This window comes from Cydia strobilella, chromosome Z (assembly GCF_947568885.1).
Source record: "Cydia strobilella chromosome Z, ilCydStro3.1, whole genome shotgun sequence".
NCBI classification, from domain to species: domain Eukaryota; kingdom Metazoa; phylum Arthropoda; class Insecta; order Lepidoptera; family Tortricidae; genus Cydia; species Cydia strobilella.
Genome location: NC_086068.1, coordinates 7,800,522 through 7,820,900, shown reverse-complemented (window position 1 = coordinate 7,820,900; position 20,379 = coordinate 7,800,522). Strand labels below are relative to the sequence as shown.

At 38.0% G+C, this 20,379-nt stretch overlaps 2 protein-coding genes across 3 annotated transcripts in view; one reads left to right on the top strand and one right to left on the bottom strand.

Annotated features, from left to right (window-relative positions):
* The window catches only part of LOC134754220 (exosome complex component 10 homolog), a 30,546-nt gene extending 27,571 nt beyond the window's left edge, over positions 1-2,975 (bottom strand). Inside the window, exon 1 of the mRNA XM_063690391.1 lies at positions 2,810-2,975. Coding sequence (XP_063546461.1) covers positions 2,810-2,872 — 63 coding nt within the window. The 5' untranslated portion in view covers positions 2,873-2,975. The remainder of the gene's footprint in view (positions 1-2,809) is intronic.
* A 791-nt stretch (positions 2,976-3,766) lies between these two features.
* On the top strand, positions 3,767-15,770 carry LOC134754408 (syntaxin-6). Of its 2 annotated transcripts, XR_010128888.1 has the most exons (8): positions 3,767-3,944; positions 7,357-7,526; positions 9,644-9,738; positions 10,983-11,140; positions 11,656-11,811; positions 12,932-13,026; positions 13,342-14,029; positions 14,074-15,770. XR_010128888.1 is itself a non-coding variant. In XM_063690724.1 (7 exons), the coding sequence occupies exons 1-7, from the start codon at positions 3,910-3,912 to the stop codon at positions 13,416-13,418; spliced, it is 786 nt and encodes a 261-aa protein (XP_063546794.1). In that variant the 5' UTR covers positions 3,767-3,909; the 3' UTR covers positions 13,419-15,770. The 2 variants fall into 2 exon arrangements, 1 of the variants encoding a protein (XP_063546794.1); XM_063690724.1 differs by having other exon boundaries at positions 13,342-15,770.
* The last annotated feature ends 4,609 nt before the right edge of the window (positions 15,771-20,379 follow it).

Sequence of the window (20,379 nt, the reverse complement as noted above, 5' to 3'; positions counted from 1 at the left end):
TTTAATTGTTAATTTGTTACGTTCTAAGATCCAGACGTTTTGCCAAGGAGGCATTTAGCATTCATGTCTATCAAAGATAGATATAACTCCGTAATAGATGGATACAGTCTAAGGAAAAAACGTGCCTCGAAAATCCACGAAAATTTGATTCTCGATAAGATGGCGCCACTAGTTTTAGCCTACTCTCGTATAGAGGGCGTTGACGGTTTCGTTTGTTATTTATAATTTTAACGCATATCAGTGAAAGACATGGGTCAAAATCATATAAAAATAATTAATGCAAATAAAAAAATCATTTATCCATATTTAAATACATTTTAACGTATTTTTTTAAATCTTCATTTTTAGTTTTAAAGTATGTCGATAGATGGTAGTGAATTTACAGTGGTTACAAAATTTACTATGACAGTACCGCTCTATCTTATTATATTTTATATCCTCTTTGATGTCTATGTAATTACAAAGACATAACACAGTTCAGACATTTCAGCTATATTGTCCTTAGCGATAAGGTAAATTTGATAGTGACCCCCAAGAATGCTTACTGACACGCAAAAACAAACTAGAGTCTTCATGTGTCAAGAAGCTTTGGACCTAATACAGCAAGACCGGGAACTTTTTTTGGCGCGATTTATAACAATGGACGAAACATGGCTCCATCATTACGACCCTGAAACGAAACTGCAGTCTATGACATGGAAAAGGCCATCATCTCCAACTCCGAAGAAATTCAAGGTGGCCCCATCTGCCGGTAAGGTCATGGGCTCTGTTTTTTGGGATGGTAAAGGGGTAGAAATGATTGAGTATCTCGAGCATGGAGCTACTATTACCGGGCACTTCATATGCCAAACAAATAGCAACATTGCGCAATGAGATCCGCGAAAAACGGCGAGGTAAACTCTCGAAAGTTGTGCTGTTCCACCAGGACAATGCTCCGGCACACAAGTCCGCCGGTGCAATGGCCGCAATTCGTGATGCTAAGTTCGATATCCTTAAGCATCCTCCGTATTCACCAGATCTCGCCCCCAGTGATTTCTATCTATTTCCGAGATTGAAAGAATACCTGAGAGGCCAGAAATTTGAAGACGGCGCGGTAGTCGCTGCAGTACAAGATTTTTTAAGTACTCAAGATGAGACCTTTTTAAAAAATGGAATTTTAAGTTTAGTAAAAAAAAGATATACTAAGTGTATTATGCTAAATGGTGACTATGTCGAAAAATAAAATCACATTTAAAAAAAGTTGTTTATAACATACTCATTCTCACTTTTTATTGAAGTCCCCTTGTATGTATATACATATATCTCCGCTGGCTCGCTATATAATTGTTACATATTTGCTGTAATTTATTTTTCAAGTGTTTTTTTAATAAAAAGACACGTCATGATTGTTTACCATATTTCTAATGCTAAAACAAACGAGGTATTATCGTCGCTATACTTACTCAACCTCATATCTGCAACAATCATTTGATGGAAATGTCGCTTTTCTTTCATTCGGAATACGTGTGTTTTTGTCATCAAATGAGTTGCAGATACGTGGTTAAGTAAGTATAGCGGTGATATGCAAGTACGAGCGAGATGCATAGAAAGTAAGTTACGCACACGCTATCGTATATGTTAGTGTCATGCCCCTATTTCACCACGGTGACAGGTGCGACAATTGTCGACATCACTGTTACTGACGTCACAGGCCTCCATACCATTAAGTAAAAAGTTCGCCACCATCCCCCTAGCCTAACACTATTCCTAATTATGGTTGGCAACCTAATCCTCTTGTTTTGTTATTGTGAGGGGCATAAGTTTTTGACCAGAGTAGGTCAATTACTGGTGTTGAAAAATATGGGTGTTTAACCATACTCCAAGCAAACTCCTCGCTTCGGGCAAACCCGGCTCCATTCGGTTCAACATTCTCCGAGCAGTTATTAGGGTTGACACAACTTGACGTCCCTTTGCGTGCATGACCACAGATAATGACTTCAATTTTGACAACCCTAAATAGCCAAAACAGATAGTGCCATATATTAGAAAGGGACAGCATGATTCGACCCTGAACCGCTGTCAAACTTCGGTTTTGTAGGAAGTCTGTACGGTAGTACTATTATTTATTCTGTGCTCTCGCTATGTTGGTTGGATCAAGGGTCAGATGCAGATGGCGGTTGACTTGAGGCACCCTAGGTTAGGTTTTGTATAATGTGATTATATGTTTTTTGTATTGTTTTTGTACGTATTTTTGTATTTTATTTTTATATTCATGTTATAAACAACCTTAAGAAGAAAAATAAATAAAGAAGCCATATTCTATCCATAGTCAATTTCTAGCTAGCTTGACAATATTTGAACTGAGCTAAAATCTGATGTGACAATCATAAAGCCAGGTAGTTTGAGAATATTTACATTTACTGAATCTAATAAGACAATATGCAAAATAACATAAAACTGATTGCTCAATTTGATTGATAGTGCTATGAACATTGTGAGATCAAGGAAATTCTACGTAATCTGAATACACAAATAAAAAACACCTTCACACAGTTGGTTCAAGATCATGAGGTGAAGCAGTGTCGAAACTTCAAATTGATGTACGGTAGTTACGAAATTTGTCAGAAATGTATTTAGTAAATCGATGCTTTCAATGCTAAAGAACAAGAACCCAATTTACCCAATGCACAGCTAAATCTGTTAACTTTCAATTCGACTTCTCTGAACAACGTACCAGTCCACATGATTTTGACTATTATTACTCAGAAGAAAACACATGCACATTGTTGTCATAAGAAAAAGTGTCGAAATAATTTGTTGCAACACGCACCTGTGTAACTGATGTCAAGTGAGGATAAAACTCCGGGGCCTCTGGATTTAAAACGGAATTCATTTTGTTGACCTCAATAGCCAACTTATTGTTGTAAAACGTATAAAATAAAATGTGCTGATTGTGCTGTGAAGTATTCCAGTCCAGACAGTCCAGTCAAAGTAACGAATGAAATGAATGAAAAGTCGCCATGAATGCCATGATTCATCAGATACATGACAGATAACAAAATAAAGACGTACTGAATGAATGAAGAAAGTTTGTCTATGGCAATAATGTTGCCAGCTTCAAAATAATTCTCGTATTTATATCGTACGATTTTTATTTTATAAAAAATTAAGCCAGTACCAAATTAAGAGGCCTTATTCCTACAAACGAGCGTATTTTGCAAAATGCTTCCTTTTTCGTTCAACATCTTTAAGGTTCTTCCAAAACACCACCTGGGATCATATTATTATGTATAACAGTGGTATAACAGCATAGCTATAGTTTGTCAAAGGACTGTCTCATTTCAAACATAGACAGAGAGAATCATACTATCTTTGTCTTACACTAGTACTAGCACCCAAAAGAAAAGGATGAGTATAATTTTTTTTGTTCTTATTCGCTGACAATTTGGTTTGACCAACTATATATAGCTATCTAACATCATAACATAACATAAGTGAGTATGCCGAATAGCGTAGTTGACATTGACATGTTTTTGAGTTTTTTGACAGTGGGGTGGACTATTGGAGTGAGGAGGGTGTTGGGTTGTGGGAGTTAGTGAGAGGAAAATTTAGAGATTTGAGGGTGCGCTAAGTGTTGTCGCATCACGTAGACTCTCCTACGAGCCGCCCTTTGCGTTTGCGCGCTTACCCCCTGATCGTTGAGCAGCTCGCGCTTTTAGTTCGATACCTGAGCCAGCAAGAGACAACGAATATGATAGCATTCATCGAGCGAGTTTAATAAGTACGTATCACGTTGTCGATATTTTGTGGGATAGGCGAGGAATTGTCTAAATATAACGGCGTTGCTGCTTGCTAATGTGTGTATTAGGCTTTGCTTGAGTTATCCGTACGTCCCATGCTCCTGGTGGTGTCGTGTTCGGTTCGGTTGACATGACTATGGAAGATCCGTTCTACGTGGTCAAAGAGTAAGTGCGACGCGGCTGCGGGTGTTAATGGAGTTGTTTTTGCGCGTATCTACTTGACACAGTATCTCTGTAGTTTGTGCAGTGTGCATATATAGTTTAAAATGTACTAGGCAATATAAACAGTCAATGTTTTAATCACTTCATTTAAGGCCTTTGCAGTAGAAATCTAAAAATAGCTTAAAGGATTCCATTGTTTGTATCCTTGTTAGATACATTCCCAGGGTGATATCGTGACTTTTATGGTGTGTGCTATTTGTGTGTGTGTGTAGGTATGTGTGATCAAAACTTATATTAATCAATATGAATCTCAAATATGTATGCAGACTTCAAGTAAAACATAACTTATTGTCACTTGTCACATATCACACCGACTGACAGTGTAACAAACATTAGACAAGTGTTTGTTTGTAAACCCTTGTATTTTTCTAATACTATAGTTTGCAAAATTGCATTGCATTGTCATTGGAACTACGGAAGTACTACAAGTTTTAGCTGAATCAGATACCAGAAATATACAGCAAAGCAAAGAAAAAGTGTGTAAAAAGGTTAAATAATTTTATAAGGTAGTTTATTTGCTTAGAGCTTATATGCTATATGAATGTTGCTGAAAGCTTATATGCTTCTTGTATCATCCTATTAATCCTCCTTGAAATTCTTGGGGGCAAAATTTGCCAGCCAATAATCAGCCTCGAAGTTATAAATTTAGTATTTAAAATTCTTTTTCATACATTACAACTGATAGGGAATATTACGCGAAACTCTGTGCAGGGGGCGCCACTACCACAATCTGAGGATCTAGCGAAGCAAGAAAATCTAAATTTCGTTATTTAACATCTCTGTCACTCTTGCATATTTGTGAATAACTAATAGTACTACCGTACAGAAAATTCACTCCTTCACAAAAGTCAGTTTTAGGTATAAAATTATACCTATACTCGCCACCTGCAAGCAAAATTGAAGCTTATAACCGCGCACGAACCGTGAATCTTCTTTGCGCGCTGCAGTTTTATAACCGAGCTGCGAGTGTCGGCACGGGGTTGTCACGCCACAAGTTTTTGTACCTATTCCTACTGATTTATTATTTTTAAGATAAAATATTTTTTTTATCCGGAGATAGTATGTCTGATTCTCACGGAAGTAGGTATGCCACAGAAGTAGGTATGCCACAGAAGTACTTATTCCTTTGAAAATATGTCGGTGAATATAGTCCGGAATTTAAAAAAATGTTATTTCTGCTTCCTTGTTCTTTTGTTTATTCAGACATCCGTAAACAGAACAATATCTATAGATTTAGGATTCGGAGGCATTATGTATTTTCAATTTTGCGCGAGTCGAGCGGCAGCCCATTGCCATACGCCTGCCCGGGAGGCGCGCCGGCCAAATGTACCTAAACTGCGAAGTGACACCCCCCTGATAAAGAGGCAGATAGCAAAACTTCGGATTTGCGTTTCCCAGTAGATCCTCTGGAAACAAACCGCCTTGATGCATCAATGTCGTATTTTGTTATCTCTGAAAACTGTTAAAAGTACAGAATGTATAAGTTACTCTATGGTTTACTAAAGAGGCTAGTGCTGCACTCTGGTGGCAGAACATTGCAGTAATACCCTGCAATGTTCCCTGCACCCACTGTTACCCTGTGGCTATTTTTCATATTTGTTCCTGAGTCATGGGTGTTTTCTATGTATTTAAGTACATATTTATAAATATTGATATTGATTGATATATTGAGCTTACTGTGGGACACTCAATTTGTGTAATAATGTCCTATAATATTTATTTATATTTATCAGGAACTAATTGAAACAAATATTCATGGAAAACACTCCATTTTAACTAGTACTTATACATCCACATGCAGGGATTGAAAATCGCCATATTGGTATTTTTTTATACAAATTACTGGTATAAAATTTGGTATCTGGGTTGTTAATATATATTTTTGTATTTTATTCAAATAATCAGATGATTTATTGTACTTACCATGTAGTGATGCAGAAGAGAGAGAGAGAGAGAGAGAGATGCAGCAAATCAAATAGTACCTTCAAAAATACAAATATCATTCTCATATTTATATGAATACAAATAACAGCTATGATTCACCTTAACCTTGCAGTTGTTGTCCCCATACACCGACATGGCTACCAATCGTAAATATAACTTTTTCAACACAAATGTACATTTTCAAAATTTCTCCCTTAGTTGGTTTTTCTATGAAATATGCAACATAAACAGGCATATATTTTGATTGTGTTGACTTTGAAATTTGAACTTTCATTGGTGGGATATGGTGTTTTCTTTAGATTGTAAACTTAAATCTCTAATATATTTTACTATATATAATTGGAGCAGTTTTTTTCTACATGTTTTTCTTTTTTAGGGTTCCATACCCAAAGGCTAAAAACGGGACCCAAGTGAAATATAAATTTACTTTTCTTGACTCTTCAAACAAAAATTGCAATGCAGGCAGTATATCTAAGAAAAGAATTATAAAAATAGAAATGTCTCTCATACATAATTGTAGCAAACTCATATATTATGCAGTCAGAATTGAATACATCCATAAAATGCATAAAACTCAATACAAATCTGGACAGTTTTAGTAAAATAGCATTAAAAAGTTGGGAAAAATCGAAAGAATAGACGTATTTAATAGGTACGATAGAAATTTGAAGCAAATAAAACCGGATTAGCACAGGATGGATGAAATGGCGACAGGTTACGGGAACCATTTGTGACGCCCGTATGCACCTTCGGTTGAAGGGTAAAATTTATAAAACGATCATAAGACCTGTCGTCATGTATGGGTCAGTGTTGGGCCCTAAAGGTGACGGATGAAAAGAAATTGCATGTAGCGGAGATGAGAATGTTAAGGTGGATGTGTGGTGTGACGAGAATGGATAGGTTAAGGAATGAGTATATAAGAGGAAGCCTGAAAGTTGCACCCATAACAGAAAAAGTAAGGGCAAATCGCCTAGCATGGTACGGGCATGTGATGCGGAGGGATGAAAGTCATGTGACGAGAAAGGTATTAAGAATGAATGTGGAGGGAGGTACGAGGAGAGGAAAACCGAGGAAAAGGTGAATGGACTGCGTGAAAGATGATATGAAACTAACGCAAGTGAATGATGAGATGACGGGTGACAGAGAGGTATGGAAGAAAAAGACATGCTGCGCCGACCCCAAGTGAATGGGACAAGGGCAAGCGAATGATGAGGTACTGCAAAAATACGATTATTCGTATTCGTATTAGTTGCATCACTAAGTAAAATATATACCATTTTAGAATAACATTACGAAATCAATGCAGTTTTTAATTTCTAGTTACACAGGTATCATTCTCTGCCCACACTAATCTTGACCATTACTGACAGGGTGTACGAAAATACAATGAGTGTATGTGTTCCACAAACAGTGAGGTGTTCAAGGCACTAAACAAGACACGAGGCCTGTACCTGCGCTGGCAGGAGATCTCCAAGGCCCCCGTGGCCCCCAACAGTCCCGAGGTTGAATGGACCTCCACGGAGCTGAGGAACGCACTACGCAGCATCGAGTGGGACTTGGAGGACCTTGAAGATACAATTAATATCCTTTTTGATTGGAATTTCCATTACATTTTATTTTTAAGTGATTATTACTTATTAAAAATGTTCTCTGCACAGCGAATGCTCAAGCCAATCAAGCCATTGAAATCACAACTTTATTTATATTGTTGCTTAATGCACTATTGCACTCTCAAACAATTTGTATGTTATTATGTTGTACCATGTACACGTACAGTCAGCATCAGATAAGGGTTGGATATCAGAACTAACCAATCCCTCACAAATCTCACAATATAGGTTTACCACCTTTTAATTAATGCTTTTTTAGGTTTCCGTACCAAAAGGGTAAAAACGGGACCCTATTACTAAGACTCCACTGTCCGTCTGTCTGTCAGCGGGAGACTGTATCTCATGAAGCGTGATAGCTAGACAGTTGAAATTGTCACAGATAATGTATTTCTGTTGCCGCTATAACAACAAATACTAAAAAGTACGGAATCCTCGGTGGGCGAGTCCGAATATTTTTTTATAATGATATTAATACCTATGGCCATAAGTATGATCATTTATAATTTTTGTCATGATGATCACGAAATCATAACAGTTTTATAATTAGCATTTTTTAAATACGAATTGCATACGAAGTTTTTCTGCTGTTTTTGCAGTGTGAAAATGGTTATACTCCTATTTTCAAAAATATCGTTCGATTTACTTTGCTTGTTCTCTAAATTTATCGTTCTTTTTTTTTGTCATACACTGAAAATGCAAATAGCGAATGTCTAATTAAAATATTATCCATATACAAAAATGTACCCGTAAGTGTATTAGATACCTACCTATCATTTAATTCCATTATCACCACCTTCTGCTTATTTGTGTTAATGTAAACCAACAGGTACTTTTTACAAAACTTTATTTTTCCAATTGCTCAACGTATTGCCAAAATAATTGACGTTATTGTATGTTAAAATAATTTTTTTATACTTACTCAAAAACTTAGTAAGCATGTACTTTGTTACCGTTACTAAAACGGTTGCCAAAAGTATCTACCGTAGGGAACCCTAATTTCACCGACCCAACTTCGTCGAATAATTATACTAAGAAATAGATATCCATTGAATTCACGCAAAAATAATAGTCTTTAACAACTTTTGTTGACACCCGTCCCCAACTTCTTTTATTATAAAAATAACAATAAAACTTATTCCAAATCCTAAATGGTAATACGAATACATGATACAATTTATAACGGAATTACGATTGAAATCTAACACTTGAAAAATAAATGACAGCAAATACGTTACAATTATAAATCATGTACGATTATTTACATTCTTTTACTTTCATAAGTAAAATAAACTAAATGATTTTTACGCCTAAGACGCTAATTTGTTAAACAAAAGCCATTGTTTCTTTTGTGTGAGGGGTAGGCTACCGTGTCAGAGCGCGTGCCAAAGCAATAATGTCGTTTAAAAAGCGGCTGTATCATGGTATTAAGTTTCAAATTTAAGTATATGTAACATGTTTTAGTAATGTAGATTGTAGGACCATCGACCACCTTAATGTAGGCGAGCGCTCATATTATTACATATGTTTGAACCTTAAAATTACCACGATACAGCCGCTATTTAAACAACATTGTTGCTTTGGCACGCGCTCAGACACGGTAGCCCACTGATCGCACAAAAGAAATGGCGTTTGTTTAACAGCTTAAGGCAAATATCATTTGAGAAAATTCATACTACATTCATAACGGGATTTATAAACTACTAATACCATACTATTGCAAAGATATAAAGTCCTCTGATGGTTTTTAGGATTCCGTACCCAAAGCGTAAAAACGGGACCCTATTACTAAGACTCCACTGTCCGTCTGTCTGTCATCAGGCTGTATCTCATCAACCGTGATAGCTAGACAGTTAAAATTTTCACAGATGATGTATTTCTGTTGCCGCTATAACAACAAATACTAAAAAGTACGGAAAGGGTACGGTGGGCGAGTCCGACTCGCACTTGGCCGGTTTTTTTAATACTGCTAACATTGTTTCTGTTTCATAACAACCAAAGTGCAATTCTAATCACTTTAAAAATAATGAATCATTACTATCATATGACTACCAGTCATAGACAACACAATATCCTTAACTCTTTCTCCACGTATCGTCGAAAAGAACTCGTCGAAGTTCAAGATAGACAATAAGGAGATCAGCGACCGGCGGACGTTCATTGAAGCCACTAAACAGGAGGTGAAGGTAAGATTAAAACCTTCACTTGACGACTCCAGCTGCGGACTGCCCCGCGCCCCCCGCCACCGCCCCATCAGCGCGCGACGAGGCGGGCGGCGCGGGCAGTGCACGGAGTACATCCGCCGCGGACACTTATGCCTGACGAAGGACTCCCGACGAGTCCGAAACATGTCGCGACTATAAGTACTAGTAAGTTAAACCGTAGTGATCTAAATATTTTGAAGATTAAGTTTGTTAAGACCGTCTACAAGCTGTTTCGTCGTTTCTAACTCTTGCGTTTGTACGCATACTCCACTTACAGAAGGTTGGTAGAGCAGAAGGAGAGAAGCTCGTAAACAAATACCAAAGTTCTTGCCCATGGCGGTCTTCTCAACCAAACATTTTATACACCGATCCTATCCACATTGACCTCACAATTTTTAGGGTTCCGTACCCAAAGGGTAAAACGGGACCCTATTACTAAGACTCCGCTGTCCGTCTGTCTGTCTGTCACCAGGCTGTATCTCATGAACCGTAATAGCTAGACAGTTGAAATTTTCACAGATGATGTATTTCTGTTGCCGCTATAACAACAGATACTAAAAAGTACGGAACCCTCGGTGCGCGAGTCCGACTCGCACTTGGCCGGTTTTTATATCATGCATGAAGGTTTACCTAACTAAGGCATGCAAAGATTGCAAAGTAAGGACTAAAGACATACAAAGTTTTGTAGCAGTAGTTTTGATAGCTGAACAAGTTGGCACTTTGTTGGATTCTCAGAAACTTTCTGCGAATATGAACACGAATTTCCCCAATAATGAAAACAAACTATCATGGACTTGGGAAACCAAATGAAAATCATGAATACGTGATTTTAAATAAAATCGAATTAAATAAAAATATTTATGTATAATATTGCAAACGAGTACGGCTACATAGGACGGCTTGCCGGAGCGATTTATAGACTCCAGTTTGCAATATTATTACGCCCCTAGTTACACACAATGTTTTTCATCACACTTGCGATACAAAAATGAAGTATAAAGACAAAAAACTGTTAGTTATAATACTAGAAACTTCATAACTCCCTAGGGAAAACGCTTTTTCTTAGTTCCCGCTAAGCCTGCGTGCAATTCCACATTTACTGAGCGAGTGTGATGAAAATAACAGTTTACAGCTAAGGGCTTAAAAAAAATTACGTGTCAGAAAAAAGGTTAAGGTTGTACAGCACCACACATTAGCCACCTAACTTATCCTCTCCCTCTCGGCAGGTAATGAAAGGCAAGATGAGCCTGAACAGGAACCGCGACGCGGACGGCACGGCGCGCGAGCCGCTGCTCGGCGAGGAGAGCCCCATGCACTTTGGCAACACATGGACCTCCACGCCCAAGTACTCCAAGTACTCGAAGCTGGCCAGCCAGACCGACAGGTTAGTGTCTCTTTCTGACACTCGGCGGGTAATGAAAGGCAACATGAGCCTGAACAGAAACCGCGACGCGGGTTAACGATCAACAATCTGTTTTTTACCCTTCTATTTCAGTTTATAGGTTCGTTAGTTTCCTTTTATCCCTTAGATCCATAATAAGAGGTATGTTTTCGCTACATTATAATTGACTATTATACCGTTGGTTTATTGTCTTAAAGAAAAATGAAATAAGTTTTTTTTGCATTTTTATACAAGACGTACCCAAAGACTATTACTAAGACTCCGCTGTCTGTCTGTCCGTCTGTCACCAGGCTGTATCTCACGAACCGTGATAGCTAGACAGTTGAAATTTTCACAGATGATGTATTTCTGTTGCCGCTAACTATAACAATGAATACTAAATACAGAATAAAATAAATATTTGAGTGGGGCTCCATATACAACGAACGTGCTTTTTTTTTCGTGCGCGAGCCCGACTAGCACTTGGCCAGTTTTTTACTATTCATTTTCATTCCCAGCCCGAACAGATTCGATGCATACGACAACGACATAATGTCGATGCAGGAGAAGATGCTAGTGAACCAAGACGACCAGCTGCAAGTGATCAGCAACTCGGTCGGCAGTCTCAAGACCGTGTCCAAGCAGATCGGCATAGAACTTGACGAGCAGGCCGGGTGAGTAGACTACATGTGTAGAGTCTAACAGCGACATAATGTCGGTGCAGAAGATACTAGTGAACCAAACTACCAGCTGCAAGTGATCAGCAACTCGGTCGGCAGTCTCAAGACCGTGTCCAAGCAGATCGGCATAGAACTTGACGAGCAGGCCGGGTGAGTAGACTACATGTGTCGAGTCTGACAGCGACATAATGTCGGTGCAGAAGATACTAGTGAACCAAACGACCAGCTGCAAGTAATCAGCAACTCGGTCGGCAGTGTCAAGACCGTGGCCAAGCAGATCGGCATAAAACTTGACGAGCAGGCCGGGTGAGTAGACTACATGTGTCGAGTCTGACAGCGACATAATGTCGGTGCAGAAGATACTAGTGAACCAAACGACCAGCTGCAAGTAATCAGCAACTCGGTCGGCAGTGTCAAGACCGTGGCCAAGCAGATCGGCATAAAACTTGACGAGCAGGCCGGGTGAGTAGACTACATGTGTCGAGTCTGACAGCGACATAATGTCGGTGCAGAAGATACTAGTGAACCAAACGACCAGCTGTAAGTGATCAGTAACTCGGTCGGCAGTTTCAAGACCGTGTCCAAGCAGATCGGCATAGAACTTGACGAGCAGGCCGGGTGAGTACGGGGCTTTATGAAACTAGTAGCTCTGTGAGTAGCCTTCGCGAATCTATATCGAAAACTGAATAATTATATTCATTATCATTGTTCTTTCTTTTATCAGAAAAGGTACGTAAGATCCATTGGAATAAGAATCATGGTTCATGAAATTCATTCATTCATTCATTCATAAATGTACATAATTATTCATTCATAACCATAACGTGGTTGGAAACATATTCACTTAGAATGTTATAGTCATAGTACAGTCGCCATAAGATATATCGGAGCGGCAAAGGCGCGCACAAATATCTGAACACGCCTCTATTGTCAAGGCGTTAAGTGCGTGTTCAGATATTTTTGAGCACCTCGGCCGCTCCGATATATCTGATGGCGACTGTACCATGTTTCTTTAACGTACTCAGTTTTTTCCGTTAGGTGTTTTTTTAATCCTAGTATATTCTCACCTAACGTATTGATTGTTACATTTTACATGATTTTATTACATTTTCAGTATGCTAGACGACCTCAACACAGAGCTGGAAAACGCCGACTCCAAGTTAGACTCCACTATTAAGAAAGTCGCGAAAGTGCTCCACATGAATAATGGTAAGTTTTTATTACTGATCGACCGCTAATTATACAGTCAAACATGCTAGTAAACCAGCTGATCTAATGCGTGGTACTTTTTATTTAAGAGCTGAAATGCGTTTACGTATACGACGATAAAAATAATTGCCAGCCTCGTATACGTATCCATCCTCGATGCGCTAGTACTTTTATAACTACTTCACTAACAATCTCTATTTTTCTGGCCTCTGCTGTAATGTAAAATTCGTGAATAGAAAACGCTCAGTGCAGTGTTCAAAGATAAAGTAGCCCGTGGTAGCTACTCAATATTTTCACTATACCTATTTGTTTCAGATCGACGTCAATGGCTGGCAATCGGCATACTCCTCGGTCTATTAGTAATAATCCTAATATTGTTTGTTATAATCTGAGATCACTGCGACGCGGGTTGCCGTCCAGCACTCTGAGACGCTCTGACTTAGCCAATTCATCTTAAAACGCCCCACAGTGAAACGACGCCATACTTGTGGTTGGACATGATAATTATATGTTTTTGAACGATTACTATTATTGTCCTAACAAAAATCTATGAAATTTTGTAAGGATCTTGAGAATCTGTTCAGGGCTATCCGACCCAAAATTTACTATTATTTGTCAACACCATAAAAAGTTAATCATCGCAAAAAAGAGAATATTTTCTTGTCTTACCACAAGTATGCCCACAGCGCGCCCTCTGTACGTAGCATTTCATAAAGTAATCCCACTTCTGAACTCAATGCTTCTGTTGCATGTATCTTGTGAATACCGTAGGCTGAAAATGGTTTAGTGGAGAGTAGCGTCATTGTTGTATTTAAATTTACAATGCACCGTTTATATTGATAGTTAAAGTTTCTAGAATTTACGATTTTATTAAAAAATAATTTTATGTCAAAAAATGAAATTAAGTCAATGAAAAATCGATTTTAAATACTTAATATTACCTAAATAAAATAATAAAAATAATAGGGTAAACAATACTATTATCGGGACCCTCCATTGATTAGTCTATTCAACCTTATTTAAAGGTAACAGCTAATTATTGGGTAGTTTACCCTATTTCATTATTGATTTGCACGAACTTGTAACGTGTTAAGCTCAATTAGCTTTTGGTGCGTTCGATAAGGGTTTTTGTTAATTTTAAATAGGTTACCTAAAACACGATAGCCAAAGACCAAATGTTACGTAACCAAAAAACATTTGGAACTTTATCATTATGAGATATGAGCTTCGGCTTTTAAGCCCGAGATTAACGTTCGGTTGCACCAAACCATCTGTCACCGTTAAAGCGTTCGCTAAATTCTATTGTATGGGAAGTTTCATAGATCTCTGCTGAGTGACGTTAATCAGTATGTTAACTGTAGTTGGTGCAACTGGCCCTTATACTTTAAATTAATTATATTAGCACTTTAGAGCTACTAACTAACAGCAAAACACCCATGGTTGCCCTTCCAGTAGCCCCTAATAGCTCTTTGAACGGAACGCCTATCGAATGCGGCGCGCTTCGAGCAACACCGGCTACCGACACGTCGGAAGGGAGGAGCCCAAGCGATATCTTACCGTACAAATCTTTTTGCCATCTTTTGCGGTGGGAAACGTGCACACAGTCGCACTTCTCACTCACTACAAAATCCAACTACACTACATACAAATACATAGAAAATGACACACTACACAGACAAATCTTGCACACCTCGATCTGTTTTTGTTTACGGACAAGTCACAAGTGTTACAACACGCACACTAACACATTTTCTCCGAAGATTTTATTGATTTCTGAGAGATTGACTGCTCGACTGATCCGAAATTTGCACTGGGCGAGCAAAATCGATAAATTCAACAATTGCTTGAGACTAAAACAATAATTTGGTGTTTAAATGTAATTAAATCCACCATCTTTTTGTAAATTTTATGTCCCCGACCTCTTTTTACAACAAAAAAAAATGGTTGTCTGTAAAGTCGGTTTACGCACGAAAATTTTGCGTGATAAGGTCATAAGAAAACATTGATGATAAGGGCGTAACGTTACCATAGAGATCTGTCCACAACGTGACACTTTTTCGTGCATGCTACCGGTGTTAATTGATTTATAAGACGTTATCACGTCAAAACTGAGCAATTACTGTTTTTTTTCTGCTGCAGTGTTATCTCGCGCGACTGGAATCGGTCTAGTTTAAAATTCCTAGCGCAACTATTATTACCCGCGCTAGATCAGTTGTTCTTGTACCTCGGCAGAGGGGAAATAGTGCGTATCCCGCCTCCCTTCCTATCCGTGTTGCTCGAAGCGGCGCGTCATCGTAAAGCACAAAGGTTCCGCGCGTGTCAGCTCCAAAGAGTATAGTAAATATATAGAAATAAGCTCACGTGTTTGGCTTGCGGTGTCTATCGTTTTCATTTGTTTGCTGTGTACTATTAAAACTACAGTTCCACGTATGAACGGTGACGGAGTCTTGTAAATTTATGTATAAACGTAAATCAGTAATAGTATTTTTGTAACATTTCCTAATATTATGACCTATATAGTTATAGTTAACGCACATGTATTAAATGCGTTCTAAATATCACTAACATTCTGTGAGTTATATAGCTGTCAAATAGAGTGTACTAAAAAGATGACTTGGATAGATCTCTTATGAGAACATAGGTACACATGAACAATGTGTTAGTACCATATCGCTATAACTTATTGAGCGAAATCTAAGGTCTCTTATACAATAAGATAAAGTGAAAAGGTACTGAAACGAAAATGAATTATGCGTAGTTTTTTATGGATTGAAAAAGGAAAGTAACTACGAGTATTAATTGTTCAAATAGTCCAAGCATAACATAGTTTTACGATGAAATGACTCAAAACTAATTTTTATGTGACTGTATTATACCTATCTTGTTTCTATATTAATCTTCTCACTTCCTACTGATGTAGACGTAATTTATGTAAGTCTAGCGAGAAATCGTCGCTATACTTACTCAACCTCATCAACGGAATACAAAATTACACGTATTCCGAATGAAAGAAAAGCGACATTTCCATCAAATGATTGTTGCAGATACGTGGTTGAGTAAGTATAGCGGCGATATACTGACAGTGTTATTACCACAATAGATATAAATGTTTTTTTTAATATACATATATATATATTTTCACCTTACGATAAAATGCTCATTAATCATTATCTATTCATCTAACTTGACATATGGCATATATTTAATGTGTTTCCAAATTGATCATAGTAGTGTTTTCGTTTGATTCTAGGTATTCTTTACCTATAGACCGGGGCATTGCAATAAAGCTAAACCTATAGATACCTACAATGTGAATATTAAGGGGATCATTATTAATTTACATAACATACGTTAAGATATACAAGTACATATAACTACATTTCAATTTAGTTGATTTATAAAACATCGAAATTACATTATTAACAATTACTTAATAATACAAGCGTTTTTTCCTTACCGTACATACTTATGAATTATGATACAGATGTGGTGCATAATTATTTTCCATCGTATTTTCACGGTAACATACGAACGTGTATTGCTATTTCAGTCAGTCTCGGTACAAAAAGTATTGACATTGACTGAAGTAGCATGACAAATACGAAAGTTTCCGAGAAAACAATTATGCACTACATCTCTGTAGGTACATATAAAGAAAGTTGGAACCGTTCACGTTGGCGAAGATACCTGCAGATGTGCATGCATACAAAATTCAGGGGTCAGATTGTTATAACGCATTGCATACGTTGTGTACGTGGGGTCAGTTTGTCCTGCCTTAACTCGAAGCACCATAAAACTGAGTTTGTTCTTTTCGAGCTTGCTGTCCATGCACTTTTGCTGTCTAGCTCTGCGACTAGGCGATAGCGCTTGCATCCTAAAGCCAACATGATAATAAAACAGCTGACTTATTTATAAACTTGGTATACCTCGAACTATCTTTCGCAAAGGTTCAATTTCCAATAGCCATTAAACCAGAGCAGGATATGTTGTTTATAGCTGTTCCTAATTGTATGAGTGAAGCGTCATATAGCGGACGCAAAAAGACGGCCGTCTTTACGGTGACATGTGGAAAGTTCCACGGCGTCATAACACACCGTCAGCCACCAACGTCAAACGAAACGTATCCATTAGAGAATAGGGACGACCTTGATTTAGCTTTAATAATTTACTTGGAGGATGAACTATCATCAGAAAAAGAAAATAATCATAGTACGGAAGATCATTTATTGAAATCTCGTGGCTTCACAGATACTATCGACACCGTCAAGACGGCCATCATGCAAATGGCGGCACCGCTTTTTGACGTCACGGTGTCAATCACCGCCCTCTATGAAACCGCGCCATTTGGTTTACATAGACAACGTTCTAGTGACGTCATTCACCCCTGTATTACGGCCGCTATATGACGACACCGCTTTCATAGGAAACCAGAACTTAGGGTTCATTTAGGCGTGCGAACTCGCATTTACATTGCGGACTATTGAGGTTACATCCAATTCAGCCGACCACTCAAATACCGCGCCGCAATGTAGTGAAGTTTGCATGCGAGTTCTCGCACCAACTGAATGACTGAATGAGCCTTACGAGAGAGTTGCTCGAACAAACCGTCACGATATGTTGAAAAGTATCAGTGTTGCAGCATTACTCCGACTCAAAGAATCAATAATAATAAAAGCGATATAAAGTATATGAAAGAATCGTGTCTTCAATATGACATAACATTGCCATGATATTTTCTAAGAATTTACTCATCTTCTGCAATCAATAATTATTTTCTCCGTATAATCGCCGGATCGGTGGGAGTTATGTAGCGTTACGGTTTCATTGTAAACAGGCCACCGAGTCGCCAGAAGGGGCCCTCTAACATGCAGCGTTTGCTCTAAGGCCGTTGGACAGGGTCATACCACGAAGTCCGTTTTTGTCAAATAATTTCTTATTAATGGAGTTAAGAACTATCTATATAGCGCACTGTAACAAAAATCTCTCAGGATTTGCTTGTTTAATTAATTTTTTTATCAATGTTGCAAATTTGTATCATGTCTTGCGAATGTATCTAATATTACTAATAAAAAAAATCAAGTGGGTCGAAAGCTACATCATATAGACCCAAAAAGTCAGTATTTTTGGGTACCATCTTACTACGTAGGTTTCAACACTTTTTCTGCCCTGCTTATCGCAAATGCAGTAATCACATTGGAAAACTCCTTTAATAAGGTCTTTATTTAAACGATTTTTTCATGCAAGTACTAAATTCTACAGGCTGTCCTTAGCTATTGTACAAAACCGAAATGTACATATGCATTAGGGTATTTAGAATCAGTATACCAAGTATCTTAACAACCGGTGTAGCGGTTACGAAGAAATTAACAATTTACGATTTTGTACTTTGGAGCAGCCTGTATGTGTTAATTTAATAGCTCTTGACTCCTGAGGTAATAAATAGTATGAAACCTTCTTCGACCTTATTGATTATCTTTTTTATTTATGACATTAAATAAGATTCTGACTTTTGACAAATGTCATCATTGCCGCACATTTTCGAACAAGTTGTCAAAAACACAAAAGTATTTTGTTGTCGATCATTGGATATAATTTTTGTTAGAAAGTGAGTGTTTTTGTTTTTTTTTTGCTGTTGTTCTAATTAAAAAAATATTAATGTTAGAGCATTCCTGAGAAGTAACCCTACGTGGGATTTCAGGGTTTGTCCAATGGCTAAGGTCACCCTGTATAATAAGTAGTTAAAATTTTACCTCATTTAATTTTGATTGTCACTTCTGACCCAATATCGCGTCCGCGGGGCTCAAGGGATTAATATATTATATTATTATAGGGACATTCTTACACAAATTGACTAAGTCCCACGGTAAGCTCAAGAAGGCTTGTGTTGTGGGTACTCAGACAACGATATATATAATATACAAATACTTAAATACATAGAAAATATCCATGACTCAGGAACAAATATCTGTGCCCATCACACAAATAAATGCCCTTACCGGTATTTGAACCCAGGACCATCGGCTTCACAGACAGGGTCAATACCCACTAGGCCCGACCGGTCGTCAAGAGAGTGAAGAGAGTAATAGAGAGACGAATGTGTAAAAGGGAGTTCTAAAATAAATATTGAAAACCTGATTCTTTCAAATCTGGACATTCTTGGGTTGGGCTCATTCTACTTAGAATCGGCAGCATTCTCCATCCTACCATTAAAATAAAAGAAGATGTCCCAAAATGTCCATTCCATTAGTATTCAGTATTTACCATATTAATGGATCAGTTTTTATTTTATTATGTAGGACGAAAGTACACAATACGGATGCATATGTAAATGTACACGCACACATACATCGTTCGTTACAGATGCAAATCGGAGATGGCGCTGGCGCTTTCAAATAATTTTAATAAAATGCTTGAAGAGGGCTCTCTTTTTTTAATATACTTACTAATATACTCTTTGGTCTAGCATTCGCCTTTTATAATATACTTGCTATTGATCTCTACGCAACCCTCTTTGACTACTACTGACGTTCTGGCCAGTATGGAATAACAATATTTGAAAATATTCTAAATTCGTCTGATTCTATTCTGAATTTCCATTGTCACATTTGTCCATGAGATGTGTAGTATTAAGTGTCTAAATGAAAATATTTTTAATGGATCTAAATTTTGAGTTACGAAATGGATAATATTAATATATTACCGGAACAGACAGCGAAAGCCACGTGCACTGAGTTAAGTGGCGTTAATTTGAAGCTAGAGTTGGAAGACTTGGAGCAGCTTATAACTCCAATCGGCCAGGCGGTGGTGCAATGTTTGCGAGGCTGCGGGAACAGCGCAAAGCTTGGCGATATAGTAAAGCGCTTGAGGGAGTCTCGGTACGACGATGATAGAAATCGTAAGCTGTACGGTAGAGAAGATACGTTAAAATTGTTTGAGAAAAAACCTGTTCGTTCTCCGAGATCGGCGTCCGGCGAGCCAGAAGATAAATGCCGACGGCGGCGGCGTCGCCGGCGTCGCCGCCGCCGCCCCTGCTGCTGTCGCCGTCGCCGTCGCCGCCGCCGCCGCAGGCGACGTCGCTGCTGATATCAGATTGCACCGTGGCGTGAAAATTCTACCCCGTGATGTTTCGGAATCATTAAATTGTTGGTGTAGGTAATTGTGTTGCCATTGTTTGTATTGTGATGTCGTTAGTATCTACTGCCAGAAATTGTGCGTGTTAGTATTGTTGTTGTTCATGTTTTATAATTTTGATAATTATATTTACATTAATTTATATTTATAAATGGAATATTTTATTTTTTGCTTGGGTAGTCTGCCGCACGACGCGACGGCGTACTGCGTTCGTACGTTTTC